At 40.4% G+C, this 26984-nt stretch overlaps 1 protein-coding gene across 22 annotated transcripts in view; it reads right to left on the reverse strand.

The window, feature by feature from the left end:
- LOC120533089 (ankyrin-2-like) overlaps positions 1-26984 on the reverse strand; it is a 299192-nt gene that overhangs the window by 56073 nt on the left and 216135 nt on the right. For 11 of the 22 annotated variants that reach the window (XM_039759780.1, XM_039759777.1, XM_039759771.1 and 8 more), the window contains 4 exons: positions 18627-18851; positions 8913-9067; positions 845-1056; positions 381-585 (listed from right to left, as the gene is read on the reverse strand). In XM_039759780.1, the coding sequence (XP_039615714.1) occupies positions 381-585; positions 845-1056; positions 8913-9067; positions 18627-18851 (797 nt within the window). Of the gene's footprint in view, positions 1-380; positions 586-844; positions 1057-8912; positions 9068-11759; positions 11859-18626; positions 18852-26894; positions 26931-26984 lie in introns of all 22 variants that reach the window. The other 11 variants (XM_039759757.1, XM_039759758.1, XM_039759759.1 and 8 more) reach the window with 3 other exon arrangements.

The following is a 26984-nucleotide window of genomic DNA, read 5'->3' on the forward strand; positions in this document are numbered from 1 at the left end:
ACATCATCAAAGTTATGGTTAGAGTTATTTCATCTAGATTATTTAATCTATGGCTGAAAGCTATCCGTTTTATGAAATCACAGATGACACATACTGTGTATTTCTTACTTTACGACTTCTTATCTGTGTAATTGATGGTGCATGTCTGCATTTCTCTCTTGCACCATAAAGTGCAGTCATAATAAAATAAAAATAAAGGACCGTTTATTCCCAAACTAGCCATCTATCTTTGAAACGTAACAATCAAACAAGGTCATTATGTGTTAGCTTGGTGTGCATTTTTAATATCCCAGCAGTGACTGTGCACTTTTTGTACAAACGCCCGTCTTAATTTCCTCATTTCAGAACATCAGACAGTCAACGGTGATTACGAGTCGTACCTGTAATACTGCATAGTAGTCGGAGTGTTGGAGTATCTCCCCCGTATCCATTCATCATTCCGTCGGTGGAAGATTTAGGAACTGGAATTGTCATAGTGATTGGCTTGTGGAATTTCCTTCTTCTGGGTTCCAAGGTGACAATAGGGCTAAATGTTGCTTTGTTGCCCAAAATCTTTCTCACAACCTCATTACTCATTGGCTGGGCCTAAAGACAGACAGACAGACAGAGAGACAGAAAAAAATAAGCACTTCAATTATTTCCTAATATAACTATGCTACTATTCATTACTATTGTGCTTGTGCCAATGTTTGAAAAAAAACTTTTGCATGCATTTTTAATAAATAAATGATCACTTGAACCAGGAACTTGTGTCTATGGAGCAGTGTTGGGGGTTATGGGTGCTGCAACGCCACCTACAGGACACACTAGTTGCACCACAATATAATAATCAAAGCACCTTTACCTGTAGGCCAACTCTGATCCGTTTAGTTAAGGCCCCTTCAGGAAAGACGGCTTGGACCTGTGACACCACAGTACTGCTCAGGACGCCACCTTCTGGTCCAATCAGATTGTTGTCCTGTTTGACTCTGGAAACCACTGCAAAGTACTGTGGGAAGTCTCTGGTGATGATGCGGCAAATGCGCTTCTTCTCCAGTTCTTCAGGAGTGTCGAGTTCTACAGCAATAAAAACACATGAATGTAAAAATCAGTCAGTGGACTGCGCAAGACAATCGTTTCTCAAGTCCAAGTGGTTTTGTCTTCTTGCGCTTTGGGCTAATCGAGAGCAGACAAGTCAACACTCAGCCTCCCATAGTGCCACTACAGCCGGAGCTGCTTCGGGTGTAATTTTTGACACAGTAAGCGTTATGATGATGTTTTTTTCTTCATTTTTCTAGCCTCCTCTTACTGTTCTGTCCTTTAATCGTTCCTTATCTGGATTTGGATTATGAGGATTCTAAACATTTGGGTTTTGCATTAAAAATGTATTTAACATTGAAAATATTTTGTGAGATTCTGACATTTAGTTTAGTTATGGTCGCTGCCAGTGTGTGAGACCGTTGTCAGGACATGGCTTCCCAGTTGCCGGGGGCGTGTCTCAGAGGTCACAACACTTCATCATTTGCTGACAGGTTAAAATGTTGAAACTGGTGGCCATTTAAAAATACTTTCCTAAAAGACTAATGTGATCCCTTCTTTTCTCTCTCTCAGGCATACGGCTTTTTGACAATGTTTTTGGACTAAATTTTTTTATATTTTTTTCATTTTACTTGCAATATTTTTTTTACTCATTAGCATCTTCTGAAGAACTTTGAGCTAAATGATTTGTATGAAAACATGCTACAGAAATAAAGGCGATTGTTGTTGCTATTGACTAATTACGGCACCAGAGAGTGGCGACGTGTTGAATGTTGATGAGCCCAAACAACTAGGACTTTCACTGTGAACTCTGCACATGTGACAATAAGGATCCTGTAAACCTACAGTGAGTTTCAATGCTGTCTGTACAATGACATTTTGTGTACACACTTTTCATTTAGTTTTGCTCTTAGGTTAATTAAAGTTTTATGTAATCTAATCCCATGGGGAAATGCAGATAAATGAGAGTGTAGAAATAAGACAATGTCCTCCAGCACACAAACCCAGCGATCTTTAACGTTCATTCAACGATTCATTTATTCCCAAACCTGCTTAACATGCTGACAGCTAAATATGAGTTAACTCATGGTAAACAATCTCATAGGCCGTCTTCTGGACTGTGGCACCAAATACAGTGTGAGCCAAAAAGTACCATCACATTTCAAACGTTTATTCTACAAAAATGCCATAAGATAAAATAAATTTCATTACGACACAAGAAAGGGTACACAAAATAGATCTTTTTCACTGTGTTTTAAAAACGATGCCTTCAAGGTGGTGGCCATCATTAGCGATACACTCTTTGAGATGATTTCTGAACACTCACATGACTCTTTCAGCCTTTTCAAGGGGAGTAGAGGCGATTTTGTGGTCAATGAGGGCTTCAAGGTTTTGTGTGTATACCTTTGACTTGAGAGCCCCACAAGAAGAAGTCACATGGAGCCAGAGCAGGAGAACATGAAGGCCACCCAGGGAGATCAGCTTCCCCAGAAACATCTCCCACAAAGCTTGCATGGATCTCTGTGCCGTATGAGCTGTTGCTTCATCCTGTTGAAACCAGGCATCCACCACATCCATTTCTTCCAGTTGGGGCTTCAAAAAGTTCTCTAGAACTTCAATCTGGCTTTCTGAAGTGACGATGACCATTGCTCCCCACTCCTCAAAAAAGTAAGGCCCTATAATACCAAATTCTGCAATGGCACACCAAACTGTAACAAGTGTGCTCATTGTGCGGAGGTCTCTGATGAAGTTCACGAGGGTTGGTTTCAGCCCAACAGGGGAATTTTTTCTTATTTATGCAACCAGTCAAATGGAAATGTGTCCCGTCGCTGATGTCACAAATGACGATGGCATCTCAATGAACGGTTTGCAGAAATGTTGGCGCACAACTCTCTACGGCTCTCCCTGTATCTCTCAGTGAGTTCCTGTGCTACCATCATTTTGTAAGGATGGAAATTAAGGTCCTCATGCAAAATCAAAGACGTGTTGGAAATGCCTGAGGCAGAAGCACGCTGAACGTTTAGGAGACGGCAAAACTGATGTCCTTACAAGCTTAGATGTTTTCTGGCGTTCGTACAGTCTGAGGATGGCCAGGAGATTTTCTGTTCAGTGTTGCACCCATCTGTCTAAATTTAGCCACCCACTGAAGAATTTTTTTCTTATTTGGGACGTCACCATTGGGAGGGATGTTGAAGTGCATTTGGAAGGCAAGTTGCGTAGCGATGATGGATGTGTTGTTTTTGAAGAACACTGACAGCAAAAGCAACGGTGCGCACCAGACAAAGGCATGTGGCCAACTGAAAACTATACGGGATCGCCTATCAAAGGACCCCCCCACCGCAACCCTACCTCGCACAATGACCTTGAGAAATGTGGTACTTCATTTTGGCTCACCCTGTACAAGCAAATAAACACGGGATAATGGGTATGTGAAATACGAAAGAAAAATTAGTCAGGTGTCACAAAACACAATATTTCATTTTCAGTAATTTTTTTTTCTTATTAGCCATATTTTGGATAACATTCATTTTTTACTGATATCGTTTACATACAGTGGAACCTCGGGTCAGGAACGTCTCTGAACACGTACAGATCGGGTTACGACCAAAAAGTCTGCCAAACTTTCGCATCTGTTTACGACCACACACTCGGGTGACGAACAAGCCAGCTTCCTTTCCGGTTTGTACGCGCCGGTGATTTCCGCACGTGCTCAGTGTCTCCTTGTACAGTACATTGTTCTCGGTCAGACGTGCATCGCGCAGAGCGACTTTACCTCAGAACTGTAATCTCCTCTCCACCCAGCTTCCTCCTCACATCCTTCATGTCAGAACTTGATTCATGCAAGGTTAGTTTTCTTGGTTGGTTATGGTTAGTTTTTGAATAAATTATGGATTTTTCAAATGTTCATTTTTTTTCCTATGCTTAAAACTCGTTAAAAAAAGTGTTTACAGCGAGCGGTTCGTAAGGCTCTAGCACGAACTCCTGCAATGTTACTTTTCTCTGTTCAAGGTTTTCTCAGTGTTATTCAATGTTTTTACATTTAGTTTACTACTACACTGTGCATTCTATGGTATAATTAACTACAGTAATCCCTCGCTATATCGCGCTTCGACTTTCACGGTTTCACTCTATCGCGGATTTTAAATGTAAGCACATCTAAATATATATCACAGATTTTTCGCTGGTTCGTGGATTTCTGCAGACAATTGGTCTTTTAATTTATGCTACACGCTTCCTCAGTTTGTTTGCTGTTTGATTTCATACAAGGGACGCTATTGGCGGATGGCTTAGAAGCTACCCAATCAGAGCGTGTATTACATATTAACTAAAACTCCTCAATGCTATAAGATATGTATCCCGCGCGGAGCTTGATTGTTTGCTTGTCTCTGCCTCTCTCTCACCCTCTCTGACATTCTCTGCGCCTGACGGAGGGGCTGTGAGCAGAGGTGCTGTTTGCTTAAAAGATACTGACGCTCCTCCAAAAAAATGCCGCTTTATTGCGGTGCTCGGCATATTTAAAAGCACACGTATTGATTTTTTGATTGTTGCTTTAATCTCGCTCTCTCTCTTGACGTTCTCTGCGCCAGACGGAGATGTGAGCAGAGGGGCTGTTTGCACAGAGGCTGTTTGCTTAGAAGATACTAACGCTCCTCTAAAAAATGCTGCGGCAAACTTAAAAGCACAAGTATTGATTTTTTGATTGTTTGCTTTTCTTTGCGAGCGCTCTCTCTCTCTCTCCCCCTCTGAAATTCTCTGCTCCTGAAGAGAAGAAGATCTATTTGCATTCTTTTAATTGTGAGAAAGAACTGTCATCTCTGTCTTGTCATGGAGGACAGTTTAAACTTTTGACTAAAGGGTGTTATTTCATGTCTAGAGGGCTCTAATAATGTTAACAGTGTGGGAGAGTTTATAAGGGCTAAAAAATATATAAAAATAACTACACAAACATATGGTTTCTACTTCGCGGATTTTCGTCTATCGCGGGGGGTTCTGGAACGCAACCCCCGCGATCGAGGAGGGATTACTGTACTTTTGTGCTTAAAAATCTTTAAAAAAAATATATTTGCATAGAGTTCATACGGTCTGGAACGGATTAATTGTATTTACATACAATCCTATGGGGGAAATTACTTCGGATCACGACCAAATCGGGTTACGACCAGAGTTTTGGAATGAATTACAGTCGTGACCCGAGGTTCCACTGTATGGGGGAGTTTTGTGGTTGTGTGCTGTGAGACGTGCCAACTGGAACAATACGTGTGCAATCTCAAGAACTTTCATGGCTTGAAGACTGACACATCTTGAGAGTTTTAGGGATTCCCTTTTCACATTAGGACTTGAACCTCACAGATGACATTGTAAAACCACCCGAGGTTCCACTGTATATAGAACTACATGCAATCTCAGTATTTCTGTCCCTGAATGACTGGCTTCAGTTCTTCTGCAAGGTACTCAACAGCGATTTCATCGATGACGGGGAGCTCCTCTGTGAGAGACGACACTTCTACAAACAGAACCTCCAATCCGCAAACACTACAAAGGTAATAAAGCATTCCTGACTACCTTCCAACAGTCTGTAGCGATGCCACATAGTTAGTATTTAAATGTCAGTTCTGTGTGTGTCTCGTTTCATTGTCCCATTGACTGTGTGTATGTGTATCAGTTAATGTTGTCCCCGTAAAGGAGGACGGATGATGGGAGGAGTTCACAACCACTAATCTGGAAAGCACCTGTGTCAAATCAATCAATTACTGCCGTCACTGACTATTTAGGGAGAAAAGAAGGAGACGAAGGGAGAACTAGCACGAGAGAGAGAGAAAGAGGAGAACCAATACCGCATTCACGAATACAACCTGCCTGCCGATTCATTTTCATTGCGCTTTGATCCAGTTTGTTTTTCATTCATCCGGACTGCCTTTCAACCTGCTTGCCGCTGAAGACCCCGGGGTCGAATCATCATTCGCCACACGCCGAGGAATCACGGTGAGGTTGTTCCAAACGCCGGGAAATACAAACACTACAATTGCCGCTAATCAGTACCCGTATTCAGGACATTTATTCACGTTCGGACTCAAGTTCATGATCATTCTGTTTGATAGTCATTTGTCGTTTGTGTGGTGTGTGTTATATGTTACGTGGACAAGGGAGGGGATTTGTATATATATTTTCAGTTTTGCTTTGGGATTGTTGGGGTGGAGGAATATTTGGGTGTGCATTTGTCTTGTGGCGTGTCTTGTCTCATCTAATACATTTATTCCTGTTTAATTTTACATTCTGCCTACTGTGTCTTTGCATTTCAAACCGTCGATTGTGGGGAAAGTTTATCTGTGTAGGAGTACGGCTTGACAGGAAAGGTTTCTCAGTAAATTATCCAGGCCACAGGTCTTGGAGGTGCAGCTGCCGGCTGGGAATAAGGGGTCGGCCGTTACAAGTCATATTAACAGACATGACCTTGTAGAGAAAGGTAATAAATATGCAAGAAGTCAAAGCTGAAGAGGTGCATTATATTGAGCCGAATATTATGACCTATAGATTCTCTAAAGAGCACAGACACAGACAGTTAGGAGGTTACTGACATGAACACCCACGTATCTCTAGCTGGACTACAGTGTCTGCGCAGTCGTCTTTTCCGAAACCCTTGTTATTTAATATTAGAGCACTAACTAGAAAGATATTTTATGCTAATGATCTTATAGCTGATAGGAGAATACACTTTTTAATTTTATCCGCAATGTGGTTCATTAGTGATGGTTCTGCAAGTACTTATTGAAGCTGCACCACCAAACTTTAATTTTACTCAGTCAGAGAGTGAAGGAAAGAAGGCCGGCGACTTAGCAAATATTTTCTGAAGCAAAGTTAACTGTAAGGGTGCAGGCTTATTTCCTCCGATATCCCGCCAACTTGAGTTTTTATTTTGCTGTCCTCCCTGGCCATTTGACCATAATTTGTAATTAAGCTGGACATCGCGATTTTTCTACAGCTATAAATATGTAGTTTTTACTTTCATTTTGTAACTATGTTTAGCTATTATTATTATAAAGCACTGAAGCTCCTTTCCTGTATGAAAGTGTGTTACATAAATACATGTTGTTCTTGATTGGTGTCTCCCTACCATGTAGTTCATGTAGAAGCTGTGATATTTGACTGCAGCACATTGTGTAACATCGAACTTGTTAGACTCGGAGGAGTTATCACGCAGCTGGTGTGAACAAACAATTTAGTTTAGATACTGCATCTGTTATTCATTTACTATTATGTAAGGAACACTTCTTTGGGTCTTCATAATGCATACAATGCATCGGTAAAGTGCAATGTGACCGACTAAACAAAACTTCATTCTGGAGAGACCTGAGGTGGCTTAACGGAGACACACACGCCTCTCGATAACTCCATATTTAGTGTGAGACCTGGGAATCCTTCATATTCATTCAGTCAGTCATTATCCAACCCGTTATATCCCAACACAGGGGTCTGCTGGAGCCCATCCCAGCCAGCACAGGGCGCAAGGCAGGAACAAACCCCGGGCAGAGGGCCTGCCCACTGCAGGGCACACACACACATCAAGCACATAGTAGGAACAATTTAGAATCGCCAATCCACCTAACCTGCATGTCATTGGACTGTGGGAGGAAACCCACGCAGACACGGGGAGAACATGCAAACTCCACACACGGAGGACCCACTGCGCCACCCATCCTTCATATTAACAAGTCATTTTACCATCATGTCAATATGCCACATTGCACAGAGATGAATAACTGACTTCTGATGTTTTAGAAGTGTTATGAAGACCAAAAGAAGCCTCTGTTGTTAAAGTCTTATTACGGAAGAGTACATCATACATTTTTGACGTACCTTCACTAAAGTGTTACTGAATTTTCTGTTCCAACGTGCCAAACCACGAGGTAACTCAAAATGATAGTTTTTTTCTTTTTTACGAGACAATACATTTTTGTTGTGAGTTTTGCTCAATATTAAAATGGATCTACTTAGCATATTAACATAATAGCTTGGTGTTAGGAACTAATTACCATTTTTATTTTTGTTCATTGTGAGACTCAACGTGTTAAACAAGTTCAGGGTCGTGGAGTCCCTGGAGTTTTTCTCTCCAAGCAATGGATACAAAAAGCAGAAGACTAAGGCTGAGGGGGCATAATTAATTTTGTACCTTGTATACCCCCCCCCGGCCCCAGTTTATCCCACCCTTGTATTTATTTATCCATTAACACTAGAATTCCTGAAGCCTATAAGCCTTTTTTTGTAGGCTTCAGGAATTCTAATAATTAATAATAATTCTTTGCATTTACATAGCGCTTTTCTCACTACTCAAAGTGCTCAGCAATTGCAGGCTAAGGGCCTCGCTCAAGGGCCCAACAGAGCAGAGTCCCTTTTGTCATTTATGGGATTCGAACCGGCAACCTTCCGATTGCCAGTGCAAATCCCTAGCCTAGCATTAGAAATAATTCTTTACTGACTTTCCTGATGTCATTCAGAGTACGGGTGTCACTAAGACCACATATCCTTGTATTGATGGTGTATATATACTGTAGATATAAGACATTGCATGACATTGTATGTTAATCTAACTCTTGTATTTATTTATTTATTTATTTATACATGTAATAAATTCTTTACTGTTGCCTATTTTGGCCTGGAGGGGCCGCCAGTCCATTGTAGGTTACACTCACACACATCTACACTTTCACTCACATTGGGACCAAGGACAATCCAAGCAGACAAGGCGAAATAAACTTCACACACACAACAAGCCGGTACAGGATTTAAAACCAGGACGTTGGATCTGTGACCGTTGTAGCGGTGTTAACGTGTGCACCACCATCCCATGAAAAACAGCAAAATGCTCAGTAAAATAAGAAACATTCCAATTTATGTACCTTCATCCATGCCATTGAGGATCTCGTTAAGCTCCTCTTCTGTGAATTCACATATGTGCTCCTTCCAGCTTTCTCCGGTTTCACTCCGTAAGACTACTAATTCCCTCTCCTTCCCTCTCAGTGCTGCGAAGTGTGGAATCTCCACGATCACTGGTCTGAGCCAAAAAAGAAAGAGAAGTAAGCAATCTGACAAGAAGAACATTTCATGGCAAAAACGAGTTGGTAAAGCCTGCAGCAAAGTAACTAAAATGTGCCGAATTTGAAAAAGCACTCTAAAAGTCTTTTAAACTATAAAACAAATATTTCTAATTTATTGTTGAATAAATATAGAAAGTCCTTGACTTGCATAGCAGTTACATGTGATATACCTGATATCTCAACTTCAATGAAAATGATTTTTGCACACATAAACAATATTTCTATCTGCATAACAAGGAGACCTGAGTAAATCAACAGCCTTTTACATGTTAGGGGTATGAGAAGACCTCCAGTAGATTTATATACTGTAAAATGTAGAGGTGGAGAAACAAATAAGAGGGGCTATAAAGAAGGAGACAGAAGAGAGAAACAGAAACAGAGTGTGTGAGACATTCTGTGGTTAGGCCAACTAATCTTACACCTTCGGCATTCATACCAGGGTGGGGCACAGTAAACCTACTCCTCAGATTTAGCAACATCCCTGTGGATCTTATTATGGACACGTCTAAAAAAAAAAAAAATTAAACAAACTAGTAATCATAATACACATTAAAGGCAGGAACCAACCCCTGGTGAGGGTGTCAGTCATAAATGCGTCAATAACTCAATGAGTCATTTTTGGGACCCACTTATTTCCATTACAAATTCACAGGAAGCTAAAGCTTCTCTCCCTCTCCAGAGCTGGATGGAAGTTAGGAAACCAACTCTTTATAAAACTTCATTCTGTCCTGGTCTGTAGTGTTTAATTAACCCTAGATAGATAGATAGATAGATAGATAGATAGATAAAAGGCACTATATAATAGATAGATAGATAGATGAAAGGCACTATATAATAGATAGATAGATAGATGAAAGACACTATATAATAGATAGATAGATAGATAGATAGATGAAAGGCACTATATAATAGATAGATAGATAGATAGATAGATAGATGTGTAAGGTACTATATAATAGATAGATAGACGACACATGGATGTGTCTTTGGTAAAATTTGGGGATTGTTCTACTCAGAGGAATGAGTTGATTTTGAAATTTGTATTAAAAATGTAGGGGGGTAAAGAACACATTACGTGGGTCACTTACTCCTTATATGTGAAAAATATTGATGATTTTTAATCATGAACCAAGTTCATTTATGAATTTTTCAAGCAACTGTTTGAATGTGTGTGTAGATTAGGAGGCACGTACTGGCATACTGGTGATGGCAGAGGCGTAGTTAGGGTTTTCAGCGCCCGGGGACAACTGAAGATTTTGCGCCCCCTCCTGCTTGCCAAAATGCAATGGGGAAGGGAAAGAATTTTTTAAAAAATGTATTTAAAATAATAGTATTTTAAGAAAAAAATGTCATATTTTTTATTTTAAATAGTTTAATTTTTGAAAGCACTTTTATGCATATATTTTCAAGGTTTCGCTGAATTTATAAAGATAGAATTAAGTAAAATAATTAAGACAACAATGGTAGTTGAAAATAATTATTCTAAAATATTATTCAAATATAACAGATAAAAAGATCTCCTCATACTGATGGAGTGATGGACTGGGTATTGAAATGTTTTTTATTTACTTTTTAGTGCATTTAAGAATGGAAAACATTTTTTATTCTGAAATTTTGTAACATCAGTTTGGCGCCCCCTGGATGCTGTGCCCGGGGACAGATGTCCCCACTTGCCCCCCAAAGCTACGCCACTGGGTGGTGAGGTAACCAGTACACATCAGAAATTCTTCTGAATGGAGGCAGGAACTGGGGGAGTAATAGTGCTGATGTATTAAACTTTGTATTTAATAATGTGTGTGAGGATAAGAGTGTCTTTCCAGTCTGTCTGTCTAACAAATAAAGAGAATTACCCAGCAGCGATGGCCTCTGCCATGGGATGCTACAAACAGTCTGTCATTAACATTTATTACTCAATGGCATTAAAAACTGCACCATTGTTGTGCATTTGTTAATCGTGGCACACAAACAATTCTTCAGAATGCACGTACTTGCAGCATGAAGATGTTATCGAGAGAGCTGCTATAACAGTTAGTGCAATGTAAATCAAGGACCATCTGAATGCCGGTGCACTACAATAAAATAAACTGAGATTTTAACAGACGTCTAGAAGAGCGTATTACCTGCTCCTAGTTTTGATTAAATTCTGCAGTTGCAAATATCTGATGTGGAAAAAAAAATGATTAAACATAAATCTGCAGGGCCACAATATCCAGATCTTCCAAAATGAAAGTGAATTAAGAGATCTGCCTTTCTTTTAGAAACAAAATTGATTTTCGGTTTGCTCTACTAGAAATTTGCTTCAGGCTTACCAATGCCTCGCTATACAGGATGTGACACAAATGAAGGCCTATGAGAACTCCATGCTGAAACTAAAATGCAAAAATGGATTTACAATTGAGAAGGGAGCACAGCATCATTTGAAGTGAAACATAAAAGAAGCACCGTCACAACACATGGGTTTGTGAAAATAAAAAAATAAATAAAGAAATAAATAAAACACATCAACAGCCACCACAACACAACAGGTACTAAAGAAGTAAAATGTGGGGGTACAGAAACCAAAACAAAAAGCCACAGAGGTCACAAAGGTAACAGAAAACAGAAGGCCAACATCTGGACCCTCTTTCTTTTTCGGTGGATCTCTCCTACCCCAGAAATTTTGTTCCAGGAGGCCCGAGCTGCAGAATTCGGCTAACCAAACTTTCTCCCTCATTAAGAGGGGGAGGAGCAGTTGGAAGGTGAAGTTTACTGAATGAATCCAAAGCAGCATTAAAAAAGAGAGAGCACAGGTAGTAACACAAGTCGGCCATTGATTTGCTACAAGCACATCGATTCCCACCCCCCAAAGCAACTGTCAAGATATGGGGAACAAAAGATAACACTTTATTAAGCAAACGGCACTTAACAAAACAAAACAAACAGCTACAGAATCATTGCTTTCTTTACTAAGAGAAGTTTCATGGTATCCAAAATTAAAGTGGACTGATAGAACTACGTAATAAGCAGTGTACTATTGGCTATAACACAGAGTAATGAAGCAGAGTGTGCTACTTAATAAAAAACTTTCAACTGAAAGTGTTGGTGGAAAAGAATCTTAAATTACTAATTCCAAGTGTTTACTTACGTACACTGAAACGTCTGCTGGCATATGATACAGTTCACGCAGTTAAAATAAGCACCGTTACTGAATAGAAAACCACAGAGACACAGACTTGTGGATGTAGGCCGAGCGAGGCAAATTCATTTTGTATCTTATGCACTCCCTCTGTTTATCCCACTCTTGTTTTTATTGATCAATTTAATTACATTTCATCTCGCCTGAAGAAGGGGCCTGACTTGCCTTGAAAACTTGCATATTGTAATCTTTTTAGTTCGCCAATAAAAGGCGTCATTTTACTGGACTACTCACTGCATTCATAATGGCTAGCACGGTACAACACTCCAGTACTACTTGATCAATTTAGTAAATTCTTTATTGTTGCCTAATCTGACTTCCCCTGTTGTCACGATCAGCACATATCCTGGTCTTAACAGTGCATATATATTGTAGGCATTACACATTGCATTACACTGTCCAGTTTTGAAATAATGTTTATGAAAAAGACTTTTTAGAATTGTATTATTCAATAATAAAATGAAATTCATTGACTAGCTAGATTGAGTCCCATGAGGCACAGCACTATATATAAATCTGCGATCATTATCACTGTCATCACCACTTCAGGAGCGGTAGCACTACTGACATGGGCTGACCAGGCCACTCACTCTCTCCTCTTTAAATCTTTTCCAAAACGTCTTGGGGTATATGCAGTGATGCTCCAAGGCCACCACAAGGATACCATACCATGAGGATCCTTTTGTTCTGCCCCTCAATCCTGTGCCTCGTAAATATAAAGATGCCTTAATTTCCAGGGGACATTCTAACTACAAATCCAAATCATTTCAATGGTCTCCTCTAGATCTGCAGACCTCTAGACTCTAGACCAGGGGTGGCGAACTCCAGGCCTCGAGTGCCGCAGTGCCTGCAGGTTTTCATTCTTACCATCTTCTTAATTAGTAACCGTTTTGTGCTACTGATTACTTCTTTCAATTAACTTCACTCAGGCCCTATAGTTGTTTCTTTTTCTTTAATTAGCAGCCAAACAATAATGAGACACAAAACACGCCACCACATGACCAGCTCCCCTGTGCCCATCACACAATATCTGAAATTAAAGAGAGGTGATGGTCTCGGTAAGGTTGATCTCTCAGGTCACCAAGACATTTTGACGGTGCTCTTAGAAAGAATAGAAAAACAACAGTTTTTGAAATGTGTGCTGTGGCAGAATGAGAGCAGCAACAAGCCATGGAATTAAATGACGGGTTTAATTAACAGCAAGAATTGGCTTCTCATTAAGAGACTGGTTGGAGTTTGAAGCCCCAGTTTAGCTGGTCATCTGTTGGCTTGTTTCATATCTTATTTCTGCTTGGCTGTCTTTTAATGAAGAAAGGAATCAATTCAGAGGGCTGAACTCTTTTAACTGGGCTATTAAAGAGATGGGAAAAAAGTTAATTAGCAGTGAAAATTGGGCACTGATTAGGAGAAGGGTTAGAATGAAAACCTGTAGCCACTGCAGCACTCCAGGCCTGGAGTTCGCCACCCCTGCTCTAGACCACCAAGGTCTTGCTGAATTAGAGAATGAGCCCAGAAAGCATTGTCACCACTGCAGAGCTTGTAATTACAGTTGAGGATGAGGATGTAGACTGACTGGTAAATCAAAAGCTTCACATTCAATGATTGTCGTTGGTGTACGGGTTTGTTGAATTTCTTGATCACCTGAGACACCTGCCAACTCTTTACATTAAGAGAATAAGGAGAAGACCATGACCTTAACTGGTCACCTGTGTCATTCAGAATTGACTTTAAAATACTGCTTATGGTTTACAATGCCTTAAATAATCTGCTCCATCTTATATATCGGAGTGTCCGACATCTTACATTCCAAATTGTAACCTTAGATCCTCAAATGAGTGTCTGCTTAGAACTCCATGAACTAAACTTAAAAGAAGTGGTGAGGCGGGCGGCCTTCTGCTGTTATGCACCTCAAATCTGGCATACGAGCTGACCGATAGAAATTCGCCAGGCTGTTTAAAAAACTGCTAAATACTCATTACTTTAACATGGCCTTCTCATAACTTCATTTTAGTTTAATCCTGATGCTCTGTATATTCAATTAATTGTCATAACTATTCATGGTGGCTCTAAAATCCGCACTGACCCCTACTCTCTCTTCTGTTTCTTTTCCTGGTTTTCTGTGATGGCGACCTGCGCCATCACCACCTTATCAAAGCACCGTGATGTTCCTCCATTGAAGTCTACATGACCATCATCATCAAGTCCATCCATGAGATCCCTGAATACAATGAAGACTGTTTATTTATGTTAGGTAGAATGCCCAGAGGGGACTGGGTGGTCTCATGACCTCTGAACCCCTGCAGATTTTATTTTTTCTCTCCAGCCGTCTGGAGTTTTTTTTTGTTTTGTTTGTTTTTTCTGTCTTCTCTGGCCATCGGACCTTACTCTTATTCTATGTTAATCAGTGTTGTCTTATTCTAATTCTTACTTTGTCTTTCATTTCTCTTTTCTTCATCATGTAAAGCACTTTGAGCGACATTATTTGAATGAAAACGTGCTATAGAAATAAATGTTGTTGTTGTTCAGATCCAGAGGTGCTAACTCTCACTACGACCTCATCACACATAACTGTGAATCATTCAAGTGGGGGTCAGATATCACACCCTGATGAGGCCAAGAAAACAAGTAGTACAGAGGCAATCCTCAGGTTTCAGGCCTGGACACTGTCCAGTCTTTGGCTGTTAAAGAAGTTAAGTAGCAACAAAAACAGGTCACTCATTAAGAAAAGGGTTAGAATGAAAACCTGCAGCCACTGCGGCCCCCTCCAGGACCAGAGTTTGAGAACCCTGATATAGTGAATAGTGACACATGTTCCAGTCATATGCTGAACTTGCAGCACAAAGACAGCTGATTATTACTAAACAACAGTGAAAATACAGCAAAAAAGTGAGTTAGTGATTAGCGACATGACTTACATGAATTCAATCTGCAGCAAAACTCCATGTTTTGCCTCAGAAAAAACATTGCAAAATAAATTTCTGTTTACACTAGAAAAAAGCTGTTTAGTTTCCGTCTTGAAGTGATCTTATATGTTATTACTGCATGCGTCTACCTTTCCTTTAGCTTTTAAGTAAAGAGCTCTAGTGGTATGGCAGATGCTAGGTAATGGTGCTGGAAAGCGTGTCCTGCAGGGGGCGCATGCTCTCTGGGAGCCTCTGTTCTTTTTAGGAATGCAACTCACAGCTTGAACCTGTATGCACACACCACTTGAGCAAGCATGGCGGACGTATCTATCAAGACAAGAGAAATATGGTTCACAAGAAAGGATATATATATATATATTTAACTTACTTTAAAATGCTGCAGTACATTGTACTATAATCATTTATAAATACAAATGCAGCCGAAAAGGAGCCATTAGAAGAGTGCAGTCATCATTCATTTGGGGTCTGCTGATGACGCATTTTCGTTTTAGTGGAATGCGTTCCAGTTGCAGACGGGCTCCTAGCTTGGCCTTTAATACCCCCACATGTATGATATTCGGTGAGCGACCTGTGATAAATATCAGGTATGGGTAACTGCCAACTGAGCTACATGAATACGCTACAGTGCATCCGGAAAGTATTCACAGCACATCCCTTTTTCCACATTTTATGTTACAGCCTTATTCCAAAATGGATTAAATTCATTTTTTTCCTCAGAATTCTACACACAACACCCCATAATGACAACGTGTAAATCAGTTTACTTGAGATTTTTGCAAATTTATTAAAAATAAAAAAACTGAGAAAGCACATGTATTCACAGCCTTTGCCTTGAAGCTCCAAATTGAGCTCAGCTGCATCCTGTTTCCTCTGATCATCCTTGAGATGTTTCTGCAGCTTCATTGGAGTCCACCTGTGGTCAATTCAGTTGACTGAACCTGATTTGGAAAGGCACACACCTGTCTATAGAAGGTCCCACAGTTGACAGTTCATGTCAGAGCACAAACCAAGCATGAAGTCAAAGGAATTGTCTGTAGACCCCTAAGACAGGATTGTCTCGAGGCACAAATCTGGGGAAGGTTACAGAAAAATGTCTGTTGCTTTGAAGGTCCCAATGAGCACAGTGGCCTCCATCATCCGTAAATGGCAGAAGTTCGAAACCACCAGGACTCTTCCTAGAGCTGGCCGGCCATCTAAACTGAGCGATCAGGGGAGAAGAGCCTTAGTCAGGGAGGTGACCAAGAATCCAATGGTCACTGTCAGAGCTCCAAAGGTCCTCTGTGGAGAGAGGAGAACCTTCCAGAAGGACAACCATTTCTGCAGCAATCCACCAATCAGGCCTGTATGATAGAGTGGTCAGACGGAAGCCACTCCTTAGTAAAAGGCACATGGCAGCCCGCCTGGAGTTTGCCAAAAGGCACCTGAAGGACTCTGAGACCATGAGAAACAAAACTCTCTGGTCTGATGAGACAAAGATTGAACTCTTTGCTGTGAATGCCAGGCGTCATGTTTGGAGGAAACCAGGCCAGTACCATCCCTACAGTGAAGCATGGTGGTGGCAGCATCATGCTGTGGGGATGGAACTGGGAGACTAGTCAGGATAAAGGGAAAGATGACTGCAGCAATGTACAGAGACATCCTGGATGAAAACCTGCTCACTCCAGAGCGCTCTTGACCTCAGACTGGGGCGACGGTTCATCTTTCAGCATGACAACGACCCTAAGCACACAGCCAAGATATCAAAGGAGTGGCTTCAGGACAACTCTGTGAATGTCCTTGAGTGGCCCAGACTTGAATCTGACTGAACATCTCTGGAGAGATCTTAAAATGGCTGTGCACCGACGCTTCCCATCCAACCTGATGGAGCTTGAGAGGTGCTGCCAAGAGGAATGGGCGAGACTGGCCAAGGATAGGAGTGCCAAGCTTGTGGCATCATATTCAAAAAGACTTGAGGCTGGAATTGCTGCCAAAGGTGCATCGACAGAGTATTGAGCAAAGGCTGTGAATAGTTATGGACATGGGATTTCTCAGTTTGTTTATTTTTAATAAATTTTCAAAAACCCCAAGTAAACTTTTTACACGTTGTCATTATGGGGTGTTGTGTGTAGAATTCTGAGAAAAAAAATTAATTTAATCCATTTTGGAATAAGGCTGTAACATAAGAATATGTGGAGAAAGTGATGCGCTGGGAATACTTTTCGGATGAACTGTAGATATTGACCGTGTTCTTATAAAACCCCAACACTGTGAAGAGTGCATTTATTACAATTCATTAAGGTTCCTGTCTAAAAGAATTGTCCTTGCTTTAGCGGCATGAATTTATGCCATTCTCTCACAGTTACTCTTCTAAATCCCAATATCAAATAACTGTTTTTCAATTCTGGTTACAGCAGGGGAGGAGATTTTACAAACGGCGACTTTCTTTCTACCGAGTTTTCCTGTGGAGACACCTTAGTAGGCCTACATGTGCCCCATGGTGTGTTTTAGTGTGTCTTCATATTGAAACTTTGCAGCATGTCACATTTTTACAAGTGTACTACTGCACTCCTCCAAAGGGATATAATTGCGTGGCAAAAAAAATGATTCATTTTATTGTGTTGTAAAGGATTTGAGATTTTATGCAGCTACACAGAACAACAGGTAAACACTGGAGTTTGAACGAGGCTTTTGAAAGCAATATTCCTTATTTTCAAACCAAACTTTTAAACCTCAAAAAAGTATTTATTATGAGTTCCACATTTGCAAAATTCCCTACAAAATGACATTTTTTTTTGAGAAACTGTGTGCAAATCTAAACTTCCCTGTTTCGCTCATCACTAGAGACAGTTGAACTTTTGGCTGTAAGCAGGATGACTCATCTGGCAATGCCCAAGATGGATGCACATCCTCCGGTACCACGCTACGCCGTATTTATCCGTACGTAAACTTGATGAAGCACATCTAGTGTAGAGAGTGTCCTGCTCCTCAACAAATATTTTACTTAAGAGTGATAAGAATGACTACTGACGAAAGACAGCACACCTCGCCTTGTATACGTGGAGAGCTTTCTCTGCTATTCTCAGCAGCCTTGACATTATTTATCCCTTTTACCATTTTAATTTTCTTTTCAACATTCAGAAGTCAATATGGAATCATTACTGTGTGTTCAGTTTTTTCAATACGTATTCTTTGCAGATTAAGACGATTTTTAACAAAATTCTGCAATCTTCACAATTCACCTAATCCACTGTGAATGTTAAAATCTCACCCAGTTAAAATATGCTCACACCAAACAAGTAAAAAGACAGAATTAAATATTCTCTAAATATGAAATTCAGAAAGCATTTTACTTTCCAGTTCATAATATTTTTAAAATATAACAGAATTGAGTCTAAACCTAAATCTGCCTCAAGCAGCTCAATCTACTTTAAGACTTACCCAAGAAACTGCGCTCCAGATGGCCCAACTTCTATCAGCCTACTCGCCAGGCCTTCCCCTTCCACCATGGGAGGCATGGTGGCCAAGCGGTGTCGTTTCACTAACCGGCAAGTGACTCGCGTTGGAGCAGTGCACTTTCGAGGAGGAATGATGATCCGCAATCCATTGTGGCGGCAACCTCGCATGGCTCCACCACGGGCGTCCACCATGAAACTAACCAGGAAGCTGCAAACACAAACAAATGTTATCCAGCGCACACACAGTGAGGAGTTCTTATTAACCTTCTGGATATTTAAGACTATCGTTTTTAGTGTTAATATAAACTTCACACATTCTTGCCAAGCATTCAATGTACTGCACGTGCCTTGAGTTTTTCTTACTCATCATCTTATATAAAGCCATTTCCTAAATGAAGACGACAATACAGGCCATGCTTGCTGAAGGGAAATTGCTTGCCTGATTTTGTTTCCCCCCCTAAATCCAGCATGAACATCCTTATGCTGGACTAGATGTGAAAAACAGCAATTCAAGCACTGTTTTCAATCTTCTTCTGAAGAGCGCCTACCCAGAATGTCTCACTGGCCTCCTGAAATCGCCTGCTTCTATGGGGCGGAGGAAACTCGAATAAAAAATAAGTACGTTTTGATGGCATCAATATGGGATCACAACTTCTAACTAAATTTAACTTTTTAGAAAAGCGGAGAACATTCACCCATCCAATCATTTTGAATATTTTCTTATTTCTAGTTAAAGATTTGAGTTTTGTCTCAGCAGCAACTGGCAGCCACTTGGACATCACTGAGTGATTTATATACAGACAAGAACAAATCAACATAAAATGAGGAAAAATAATCAAAGCAGGATTGTAAGTTCCTGATGTCAGTTGTTAATTTGGACTGCAAATGAAGAATTCTTTAAATGAATACCTCCGAGTAAATATTCATGACATTTAGAAACAGGATGCTTAGTGTGACCAGTGGGGTAAACCTTCTGGTTAAGGGCTCTGCAGAATCAAACTTCATTTCAATGCTCAAGGATCCCACATGCGTCAAACCAGACTTCCACCACGTCAGCTCAAGTGGTCCGCTGGGTCTGTAGGGTCTCTGCTGCTTAATCAGAGGCATCTCCAGAAATACAACTTTTTGGTTTGTAGCATTTATGAGTTGGGTTTGTGGGCTTAAAAATAGCCCCTCCATATGAACTTTCCACCAAAGTCAGCAAATGCTCTCAGTAATATGAGCACAGAAGACTCAGGCTCTCCCCTTCCACATGAAGTTGCAAAAAAAAGTCATAAAAATGTCCCAATTTTTGTAAATGGAGGGAGAAGCAGATTATACAGAATATAACGGAAAAGCAAGAGCTCTGCCCCTGATTAAGAGATGTACTGAAATAAAAATGACAGACACTACAGCTCATACAAAATGAGGTTTGAAGGCCTTAAGCCCAAATTAGTCAGAAGAGAGAAAACATGGAGTCCACACACATATATACAGAAAACCAGGCAGAAAGGTCTGTCCCTCCGATACCAAACAAGCGACTTAAGAGTCACACGCTTACAACTTGTTTCGGCTTTATGTGTTCATTAGCAGTTTACTTCACGCCAAGTCTGACAGAGCAAGACACCGGCACAGACAGACAAACTCGCCCGCACTAAACTCCATCCAAATTCATTCACCTTTGTGGTGTCTCCTCACTGCAGCCATCTCTCTAAGCCCCTTTCTGGTCTGTTAACGATTTCAGAATTGTTTAGCGGTGGACACTTTATGTGTTACTATGATTTGCACTACGTCCATATTGCAAGCCTCATGGCTCAATTCTGATTTTTTGCTCGGATCGGATTTGCCTGTCTTGACGGTTCACATTACTTAAGTACAAGTGACCTGCTGTGCCTAACTGTAATGTCAACGCACCGGTCCTCTGAAATGGCACACCTGCGCACATCGATACGTTTGAGCACGAGTCATTTGTGTCACCGACAATGACAAAAATAGTCATATTTCTGAGCACTACATCCCATTTACTGCATATACTCGTGTTGAAGTTCTACTGCGGGGAAGTCGGGACTTGATTTTACCATATAATTTCTGGTATTTTATAATGTCGGTCAAATAAGTCGAATGCGACAAACTCACGCTATTGGTCCAAGAGATTATGATATGCTAAAGCCCACCTGAGAGAGGAACCACGGAGCGCAGTGCCATTTTTTCCCCTATGTATTGTGCCTACGTGACCACACGGTGTTACCTGAACTATTCTGAAGCGACATTTGCACCGGTTTGTGTTTTTTGTATCTCACACCATCATAAACCTTTATTGTAAGAACATCCCTTATCTAGATCTAGAGGGGACTGGGCGGTCTCATGGTCTGGAATCCCTACAGATTTTATTTTTTTCTCCAGCCGTCTGGAATTTTTTTTTGTTTTTTCTGTCCACCCTGGCCATCGGACCTTACTCTTATTCTATGTTAATTATTTTATTTTCTTACTGTGTGTTTTATTTTTCTATTCTTTATTATGTAAAGCACTTTGAGCTACATGTTTTTGTATTAAAATGTGGAATATAAATAAATGTTGTTGTTGTTGTTCAATCAGAAGAAAATATGAGGCTGGTTTTAAATTAAAAATTTGAAGTGGCGAAAGAAATTGGTAACCGTGCTGCTGCAACAAACTTCTATGCATCTGAGAAACTGGTGTGAGATTGGAGGAGGCGAGAAGATTTAAAAAAACAATAATTTTTCAAGTGCCACAATTTTGAATGGGCGTATAAGTCAGGGTCTGATTTTATGATCGACTGATCGGGTTTCAAGACTTGACTTGTATACAAGTATATACGGTACCTCAAAAGTCAGATGTCGGAGCTGGGAATGATGTCACACTCAAGTTGCCTACGTTCCATTAAAACATTTGGAAAGCCAATATGGACACATCCAGGAAAACCTTTGCTGTGCTTGCTGCATCACAATAAATATCAGTTGATAAGAACACCTTATGTGGCATTTTGCATATAGCAACATATCCACAGACTGAAGCTGGACAGTGCTGTGTGTTCAATGGATTTAATGAGACACAGGTACTAACAAACAGTAGAATAGGACAGCTTTCAATAAAATTCATGGTGTATGTCGCCAGTTTGGATTGACGTCAAGATCTGAAGTCAGACAAACTCGGACTTCACAGACCAGGCCAGAATTACCGAGATGGAAATCCAACTTAAGGGAGCATTCCAGTTTAAAATCCCGACTAGGAACTTGGAAATTCTTCCCATTTCAAATGGAATTCAGCATTGACAGTAACAAAATGGACGTTCTAATCACTAGTGTATGCATCAACATTTTGCTCTGGAGGACAGCAAACAGTCCGTCAGCTGTACATGATTAGGTAGAGAGGGCGGAAAGAAGTCAAACAGCTCACTTTTGCCATTTTTCATAGCTATTGGTGGCACTGCTGCAGATGTGTGGGTATGAGAAAGCCACCAGCAATGGTGGGACTGAGACTGTTGTCATAGCTGTAGCGCTCCTCCAATGTTGTTTTGCTACAATGTCAGTGCTGGCCGATGATGGCAGCGCTCAGCCCATGAGTAAAGGCAAAAAAACCACATGGATTCTGATCTGACCGTTCTCATTCATGTCGCAAGGCCACAAATCCGATGGGCACCTGATGTAGGACCACATATGAAAGTGACCCTAATCTGATTTGAACAGATTGGATTTCTGTGTCCACACAGACCTGAAAACATCAGACTGGTGTCACATTAAGTCAGTTCAGCCAAGTCATGTGAACATTGTCTTACAGTATAAAGGTGTGGGGCTCACATTCTGTCCTGGGGGCCCCCACCCCTGTGGCTGCAGTTTGTTGTTCCTCAGTATCACAATCACCGAGCCTTTGCAGCCCACATTCATCTATTTAATTAGCTCCTCTCACTGTGAACGTGGCACCACCTCTTGACATCAGTGCTATAATCTTTGCTGTCCTCTGCATCACCACGGGGTCCTCCTCTGACCTCTGGACTTTGACTACAAAGTCGTCTGCCATCTATCGAGACCATATGGTATTACAGGATTCCAAAGCAGACTCTTTCATTTTTGTTAACAGCTGCAAGTGTTGTTCTTTTTTACTGTGAGGTGTACAGAGCAGTTTCTGATTGTAATTTAGCATGGTTGCACTTCAAAATGGATTTGAATGTAAAAGTGTACAATACGCAATGTCAGTACGCAGCACATAAATATTCGGTAAGGCCTTCCTTACAAAAGATACTTTTAGCAGAGATTGTGTTTGTTTGAGTGCAGCGCCAACGCATTTTTGTATATATGGCACAGTATGTGATTTTAATATAAAGTGACTCAATTTCAGTTTACGGTGCACTTAGCTACAGGAGCAGAATGAACACTAAACAACATCTCATGGCACTCTAAACAGCCATTTTCTATGCTGTACAAATTACCTGTCATCACGTATACTATCCTTGCCTCTCTGAATTATTGTATACAGTAGTATAGAAAATACAATGATTGAGTGACACTTTGTGAACAGGTTACCTTCATCCCGAAGTCCAAATATTAGTTTCATTAACTTTGAATCTTATACTGCTTTGCTCAAAACATTAAAAATATAATCCACAACGGCCATTCAGTACGCACATGTTGCACTTGTTGCTGCTGGGCCTCAGTCCAGTGGAATTGACTGAGATATTTCAATTTTTGCTGTGCGTGTGTTGACCCTAATATTTCTCATTCAAACATATGAAAGCACACAAACTACACTCATTTCATGTTCACAATAGGATTAGTGGAACACAGAACAAAAGCTAATGAAGCAAGGAAGGGCTCAGCTTTAAAAGCATTACATGAATGCTCAAGGAAAGGAGACAAGTCCTGCTTCATTAGTGGCCTAATCACACCTCAACAAGCCACTTGGAAGGACAAACAGATTTAAAGGTTAAACAAATGGCCACTTTTACAACAAGAAAAGATTTCTCCCAAATGTCACAAAGAAGTGTAAGGTGCAGACATAGCATATTGTTCTCCAGAACACAAAAAGAGATGTTCTTATGAAGATCCACAAAGATATTAAACACTGAGCATTATGGGAAACCACACCAATACATTGGGTACAAGTGAATATAAAGCACATTCTTGATTATTGCACCTTCTCCTGCTGATTGCCAAGGCTTATGCTGCAACCTGAAAACAAATAAAGTGTATCTGCTCTAAGGCTCAGTGAATGTTGCTTTTTATGTAATTGCAAGCCATCATTAAAAAAAAAAGGTCAGACTCTTAAACCGAGTCACGCTCTGTGACTTGGCCTGAAAGTAAAATGAAGAGCTGTTTCCAGTTCCAACAACTAATTATCAGCTGGCACCCGGCTAAACGGCAGGTTGGTGTGCAACACATTTTGTTTGAGTGAAATGGGTACATGTAGGTGGCGCTAGAAGGAGGAAAAGAAATAAAGTGAGACACATGTAGGCATTCCATAGTCAGCCATGATTGGCAAGCCACAAAGCTGCATTGCTCATCCAGTAATGCTTTAGTGCATCTAAAAGGACAATACCAAGGGCTGTCAAATTTAATCTTGTGTCAATTTTACAGACTAATAGCACGGCATTTACTAATAGTCAGCGTTATACTATGAAAATCAATGCTCAAAGTTTACCCACAATAAGTCTCTGCATTTAGTTTCCTATATACTTGTATATATTACATATAGCATTTAGCAAACCTAACTACTGTAGCCTGTCAGGTTTGTATGCTATTTACCATGATGGACATCAACATATCATAAAAGACTAGTTAGCTGTTGAGAAATAGTGGTTTATTATAAATCAGCAACACCAAATGGTAGAAAGGGCTCTGGGGTAAATTTAATATGAAAAATATATTGCATTCACTAAGCTCCATATGTGATATGAATATTGACTATAGTGAGAAAGCACAATATACAATGTAGGCATCAAAACAGGTAAAAAATATACTGTATGAAAGTATAGATCTAAAATGGCTTTCGTATCTGTCTATCTGTCTGGCTACAGACCTCCAGTGGTTGACCCCTGTGAGATCATTACATCAATTTCACCTTTAGCCACAAGCTTCTGAATGACATCACGGGGTCCTGTGGCTAGAAAAGCCACAAAGGGGTCTGCAGCTAGACATTTAGTGAGTAGATAGATAGGCAGATAGATATGTGTAAGGCGCTAAATAATAGATAGACAGATAGATAGATAGATAGATAGATAGATAGATAGATAGATAGATAGATAGATAGATAGATAGATAGATAGAGAGTGAGATAGATAATGTGTAAGGTGCTATATAATAGATAGACAGATAGAATACACACACCAGAGTGAATAAAAAGGAGGAAACTGAAAAAGAAAGAAAAACTTCTGACTTGGCACTCACAGTCACATTAAGGCCTTATGCATTATTTTGGGATGTAAGAGTAGAATGACGTATGCACTGAATGTGTATATACTCCACATAGACCACTATTGTGCCAGCAGTAAGGGTCCTAGCAGCTGCGAGGCAGCAGATATAAGCAACGTGCCCAGTGCAAGGCACATCGAATCAAGATAATGGTTCTCTTAATGACATCACGGGGTCCTGTGGCTAGAGCAGCCACAAAGGGGTCTGCCACTTGAGGTCTGCAGACAGACAGACAGACAGATAGAGTCTGAGCCCTGCTGTAGACTTAGGCTACATCCACACTACCACTTTTTTAGTCTTCGTTTCTGCCTTTCATCCACACCAGCCCAGCATGTCTAACCCCTAAAACGTGAGACTTTTGAAACAGCTCTCCAGAGTGATCTATTTTTGAAACCTCCACATGAATGATGCAGTGTGGGTATGTGAAAAAGGACAGTTTTGAAAACGAATCATGTTCTGATTGGTTCATGCTTATTATGTCATTGTTAAATGATTGGTTCATGCACATTACAACGTCTCATTCCATGACTGGTCACCCTTCACACACACATACAAAATAAAACCCCAAAAGCCTCTAGCGGACAGGAGTCGTTTCTTTCCATCTCACCTGTTGTGTACTGTACATGTACAAATGGCAAATCATTTACTGGTTGCAACAGTTTGGTAATAAATCCTGTGGCGAGTGCTATACAAGTATTTTGTAAAGAGGACACGTCTTTCTATTTCCACTGATGCAAACAGGCCCAATGTAGCTGAAGGGCTACCTCATATGCATTTTCAGCCATCTTAGTGTGGTCAGACATACTTTAGGAATTGATGTGGATGGAGAGCATTTTTGTTAAAAAAAAAAAAAAACAGCAGAAGTGTGGCTGTAGCCTTAATGAGGTTACCCTCTTGTCAGGATTGTACCAAAGGCAAACTTTTACAGACATTCAGCGAATCTGCAGCCCAAACTGACTTTACTTGAGGCTTCCTGTTAGAAGGTCAGGTTTATAGGGGACCCGAGTGGCACAGGGGTACAGGAGAAGTCAGAAAAAAAAGTGGACAAAGAACAACGAGGGACCTGAACATCTAGCTGGTGGGCACCGTAGGAATTACAGAGCCAACTTGTGTCACTCCTTGTTCTGTCACCCCGTTTGTCTGAATGAGATAAAACCTTAAGTTTTTAAAAGAAAGAGAACATTTGAGTTTTTGGCCAGTGGGAGAGTGACAGATTGTTGTGTAGGCTGGCGATGCACAACATGGACAGTACTGTATCTAATACTAATTAGTGTACATTATTATTACAATAGTGTTAAATGAGAAATGAAGCAAAATGGCCCCTTTTATTGGCTAACTGGACAGATTACAATATGCAGGCTTTTGAGGCAGCTCAGGCTCCTTCTTCTTGCCTGCTTCGGAAGGCTGCATATTGTAATCTGTAATCTGTTAGCCAATAAAAGGGGTCATTGTGCTCGACTTCTCACTGTACCCATAATGACTAACACCCTACTACTACATACAACAATATTAAGAATACTAAATGTACTGTATACTACTGGGCATGATATGCTACTCATATACCTTTAGAGCACACTCAGTTATTATTACATATACACAATACTATTATTTTTAAAATCTGGTGGTATTTCTGTTTTCTAAACTTTAGTCACTTTATTTCTCTGGAAAACTTAACTCACAAATTCATAAGAACACAAGTCCAGGTTTTATTCTCTCCAGGAGCAGATTGTCCTTTCAGAAAAGCAATAAAGCATCTCAAGCAGCAAGGTTAATAAAGACTCAAATTAGACAAAGAATAAAAAAAGCAAAAAGTATACAACATTAAGAAAGGCCATGGTGCAGAGGTTCACCTGCTATTGTCATGATCAAGGCATGGAGAGGAGCGGCTGGAAATAGAACAGAAGGTTTAGCACAACAAGAAGCAGAAAGACTGGAAAAGT

Source organism: Polypterus senegalus, chromosome 7 (assembly GCF_016835505.1).
Source record: "Polypterus senegalus isolate Bchr_013 chromosome 7, ASM1683550v1, whole genome shotgun sequence".
Taxonomy (NCBI): domain Eukaryota; kingdom Metazoa; phylum Chordata; class Cladistia; order Polypteriformes; family Polypteridae; genus Polypterus; species Polypterus senegalus.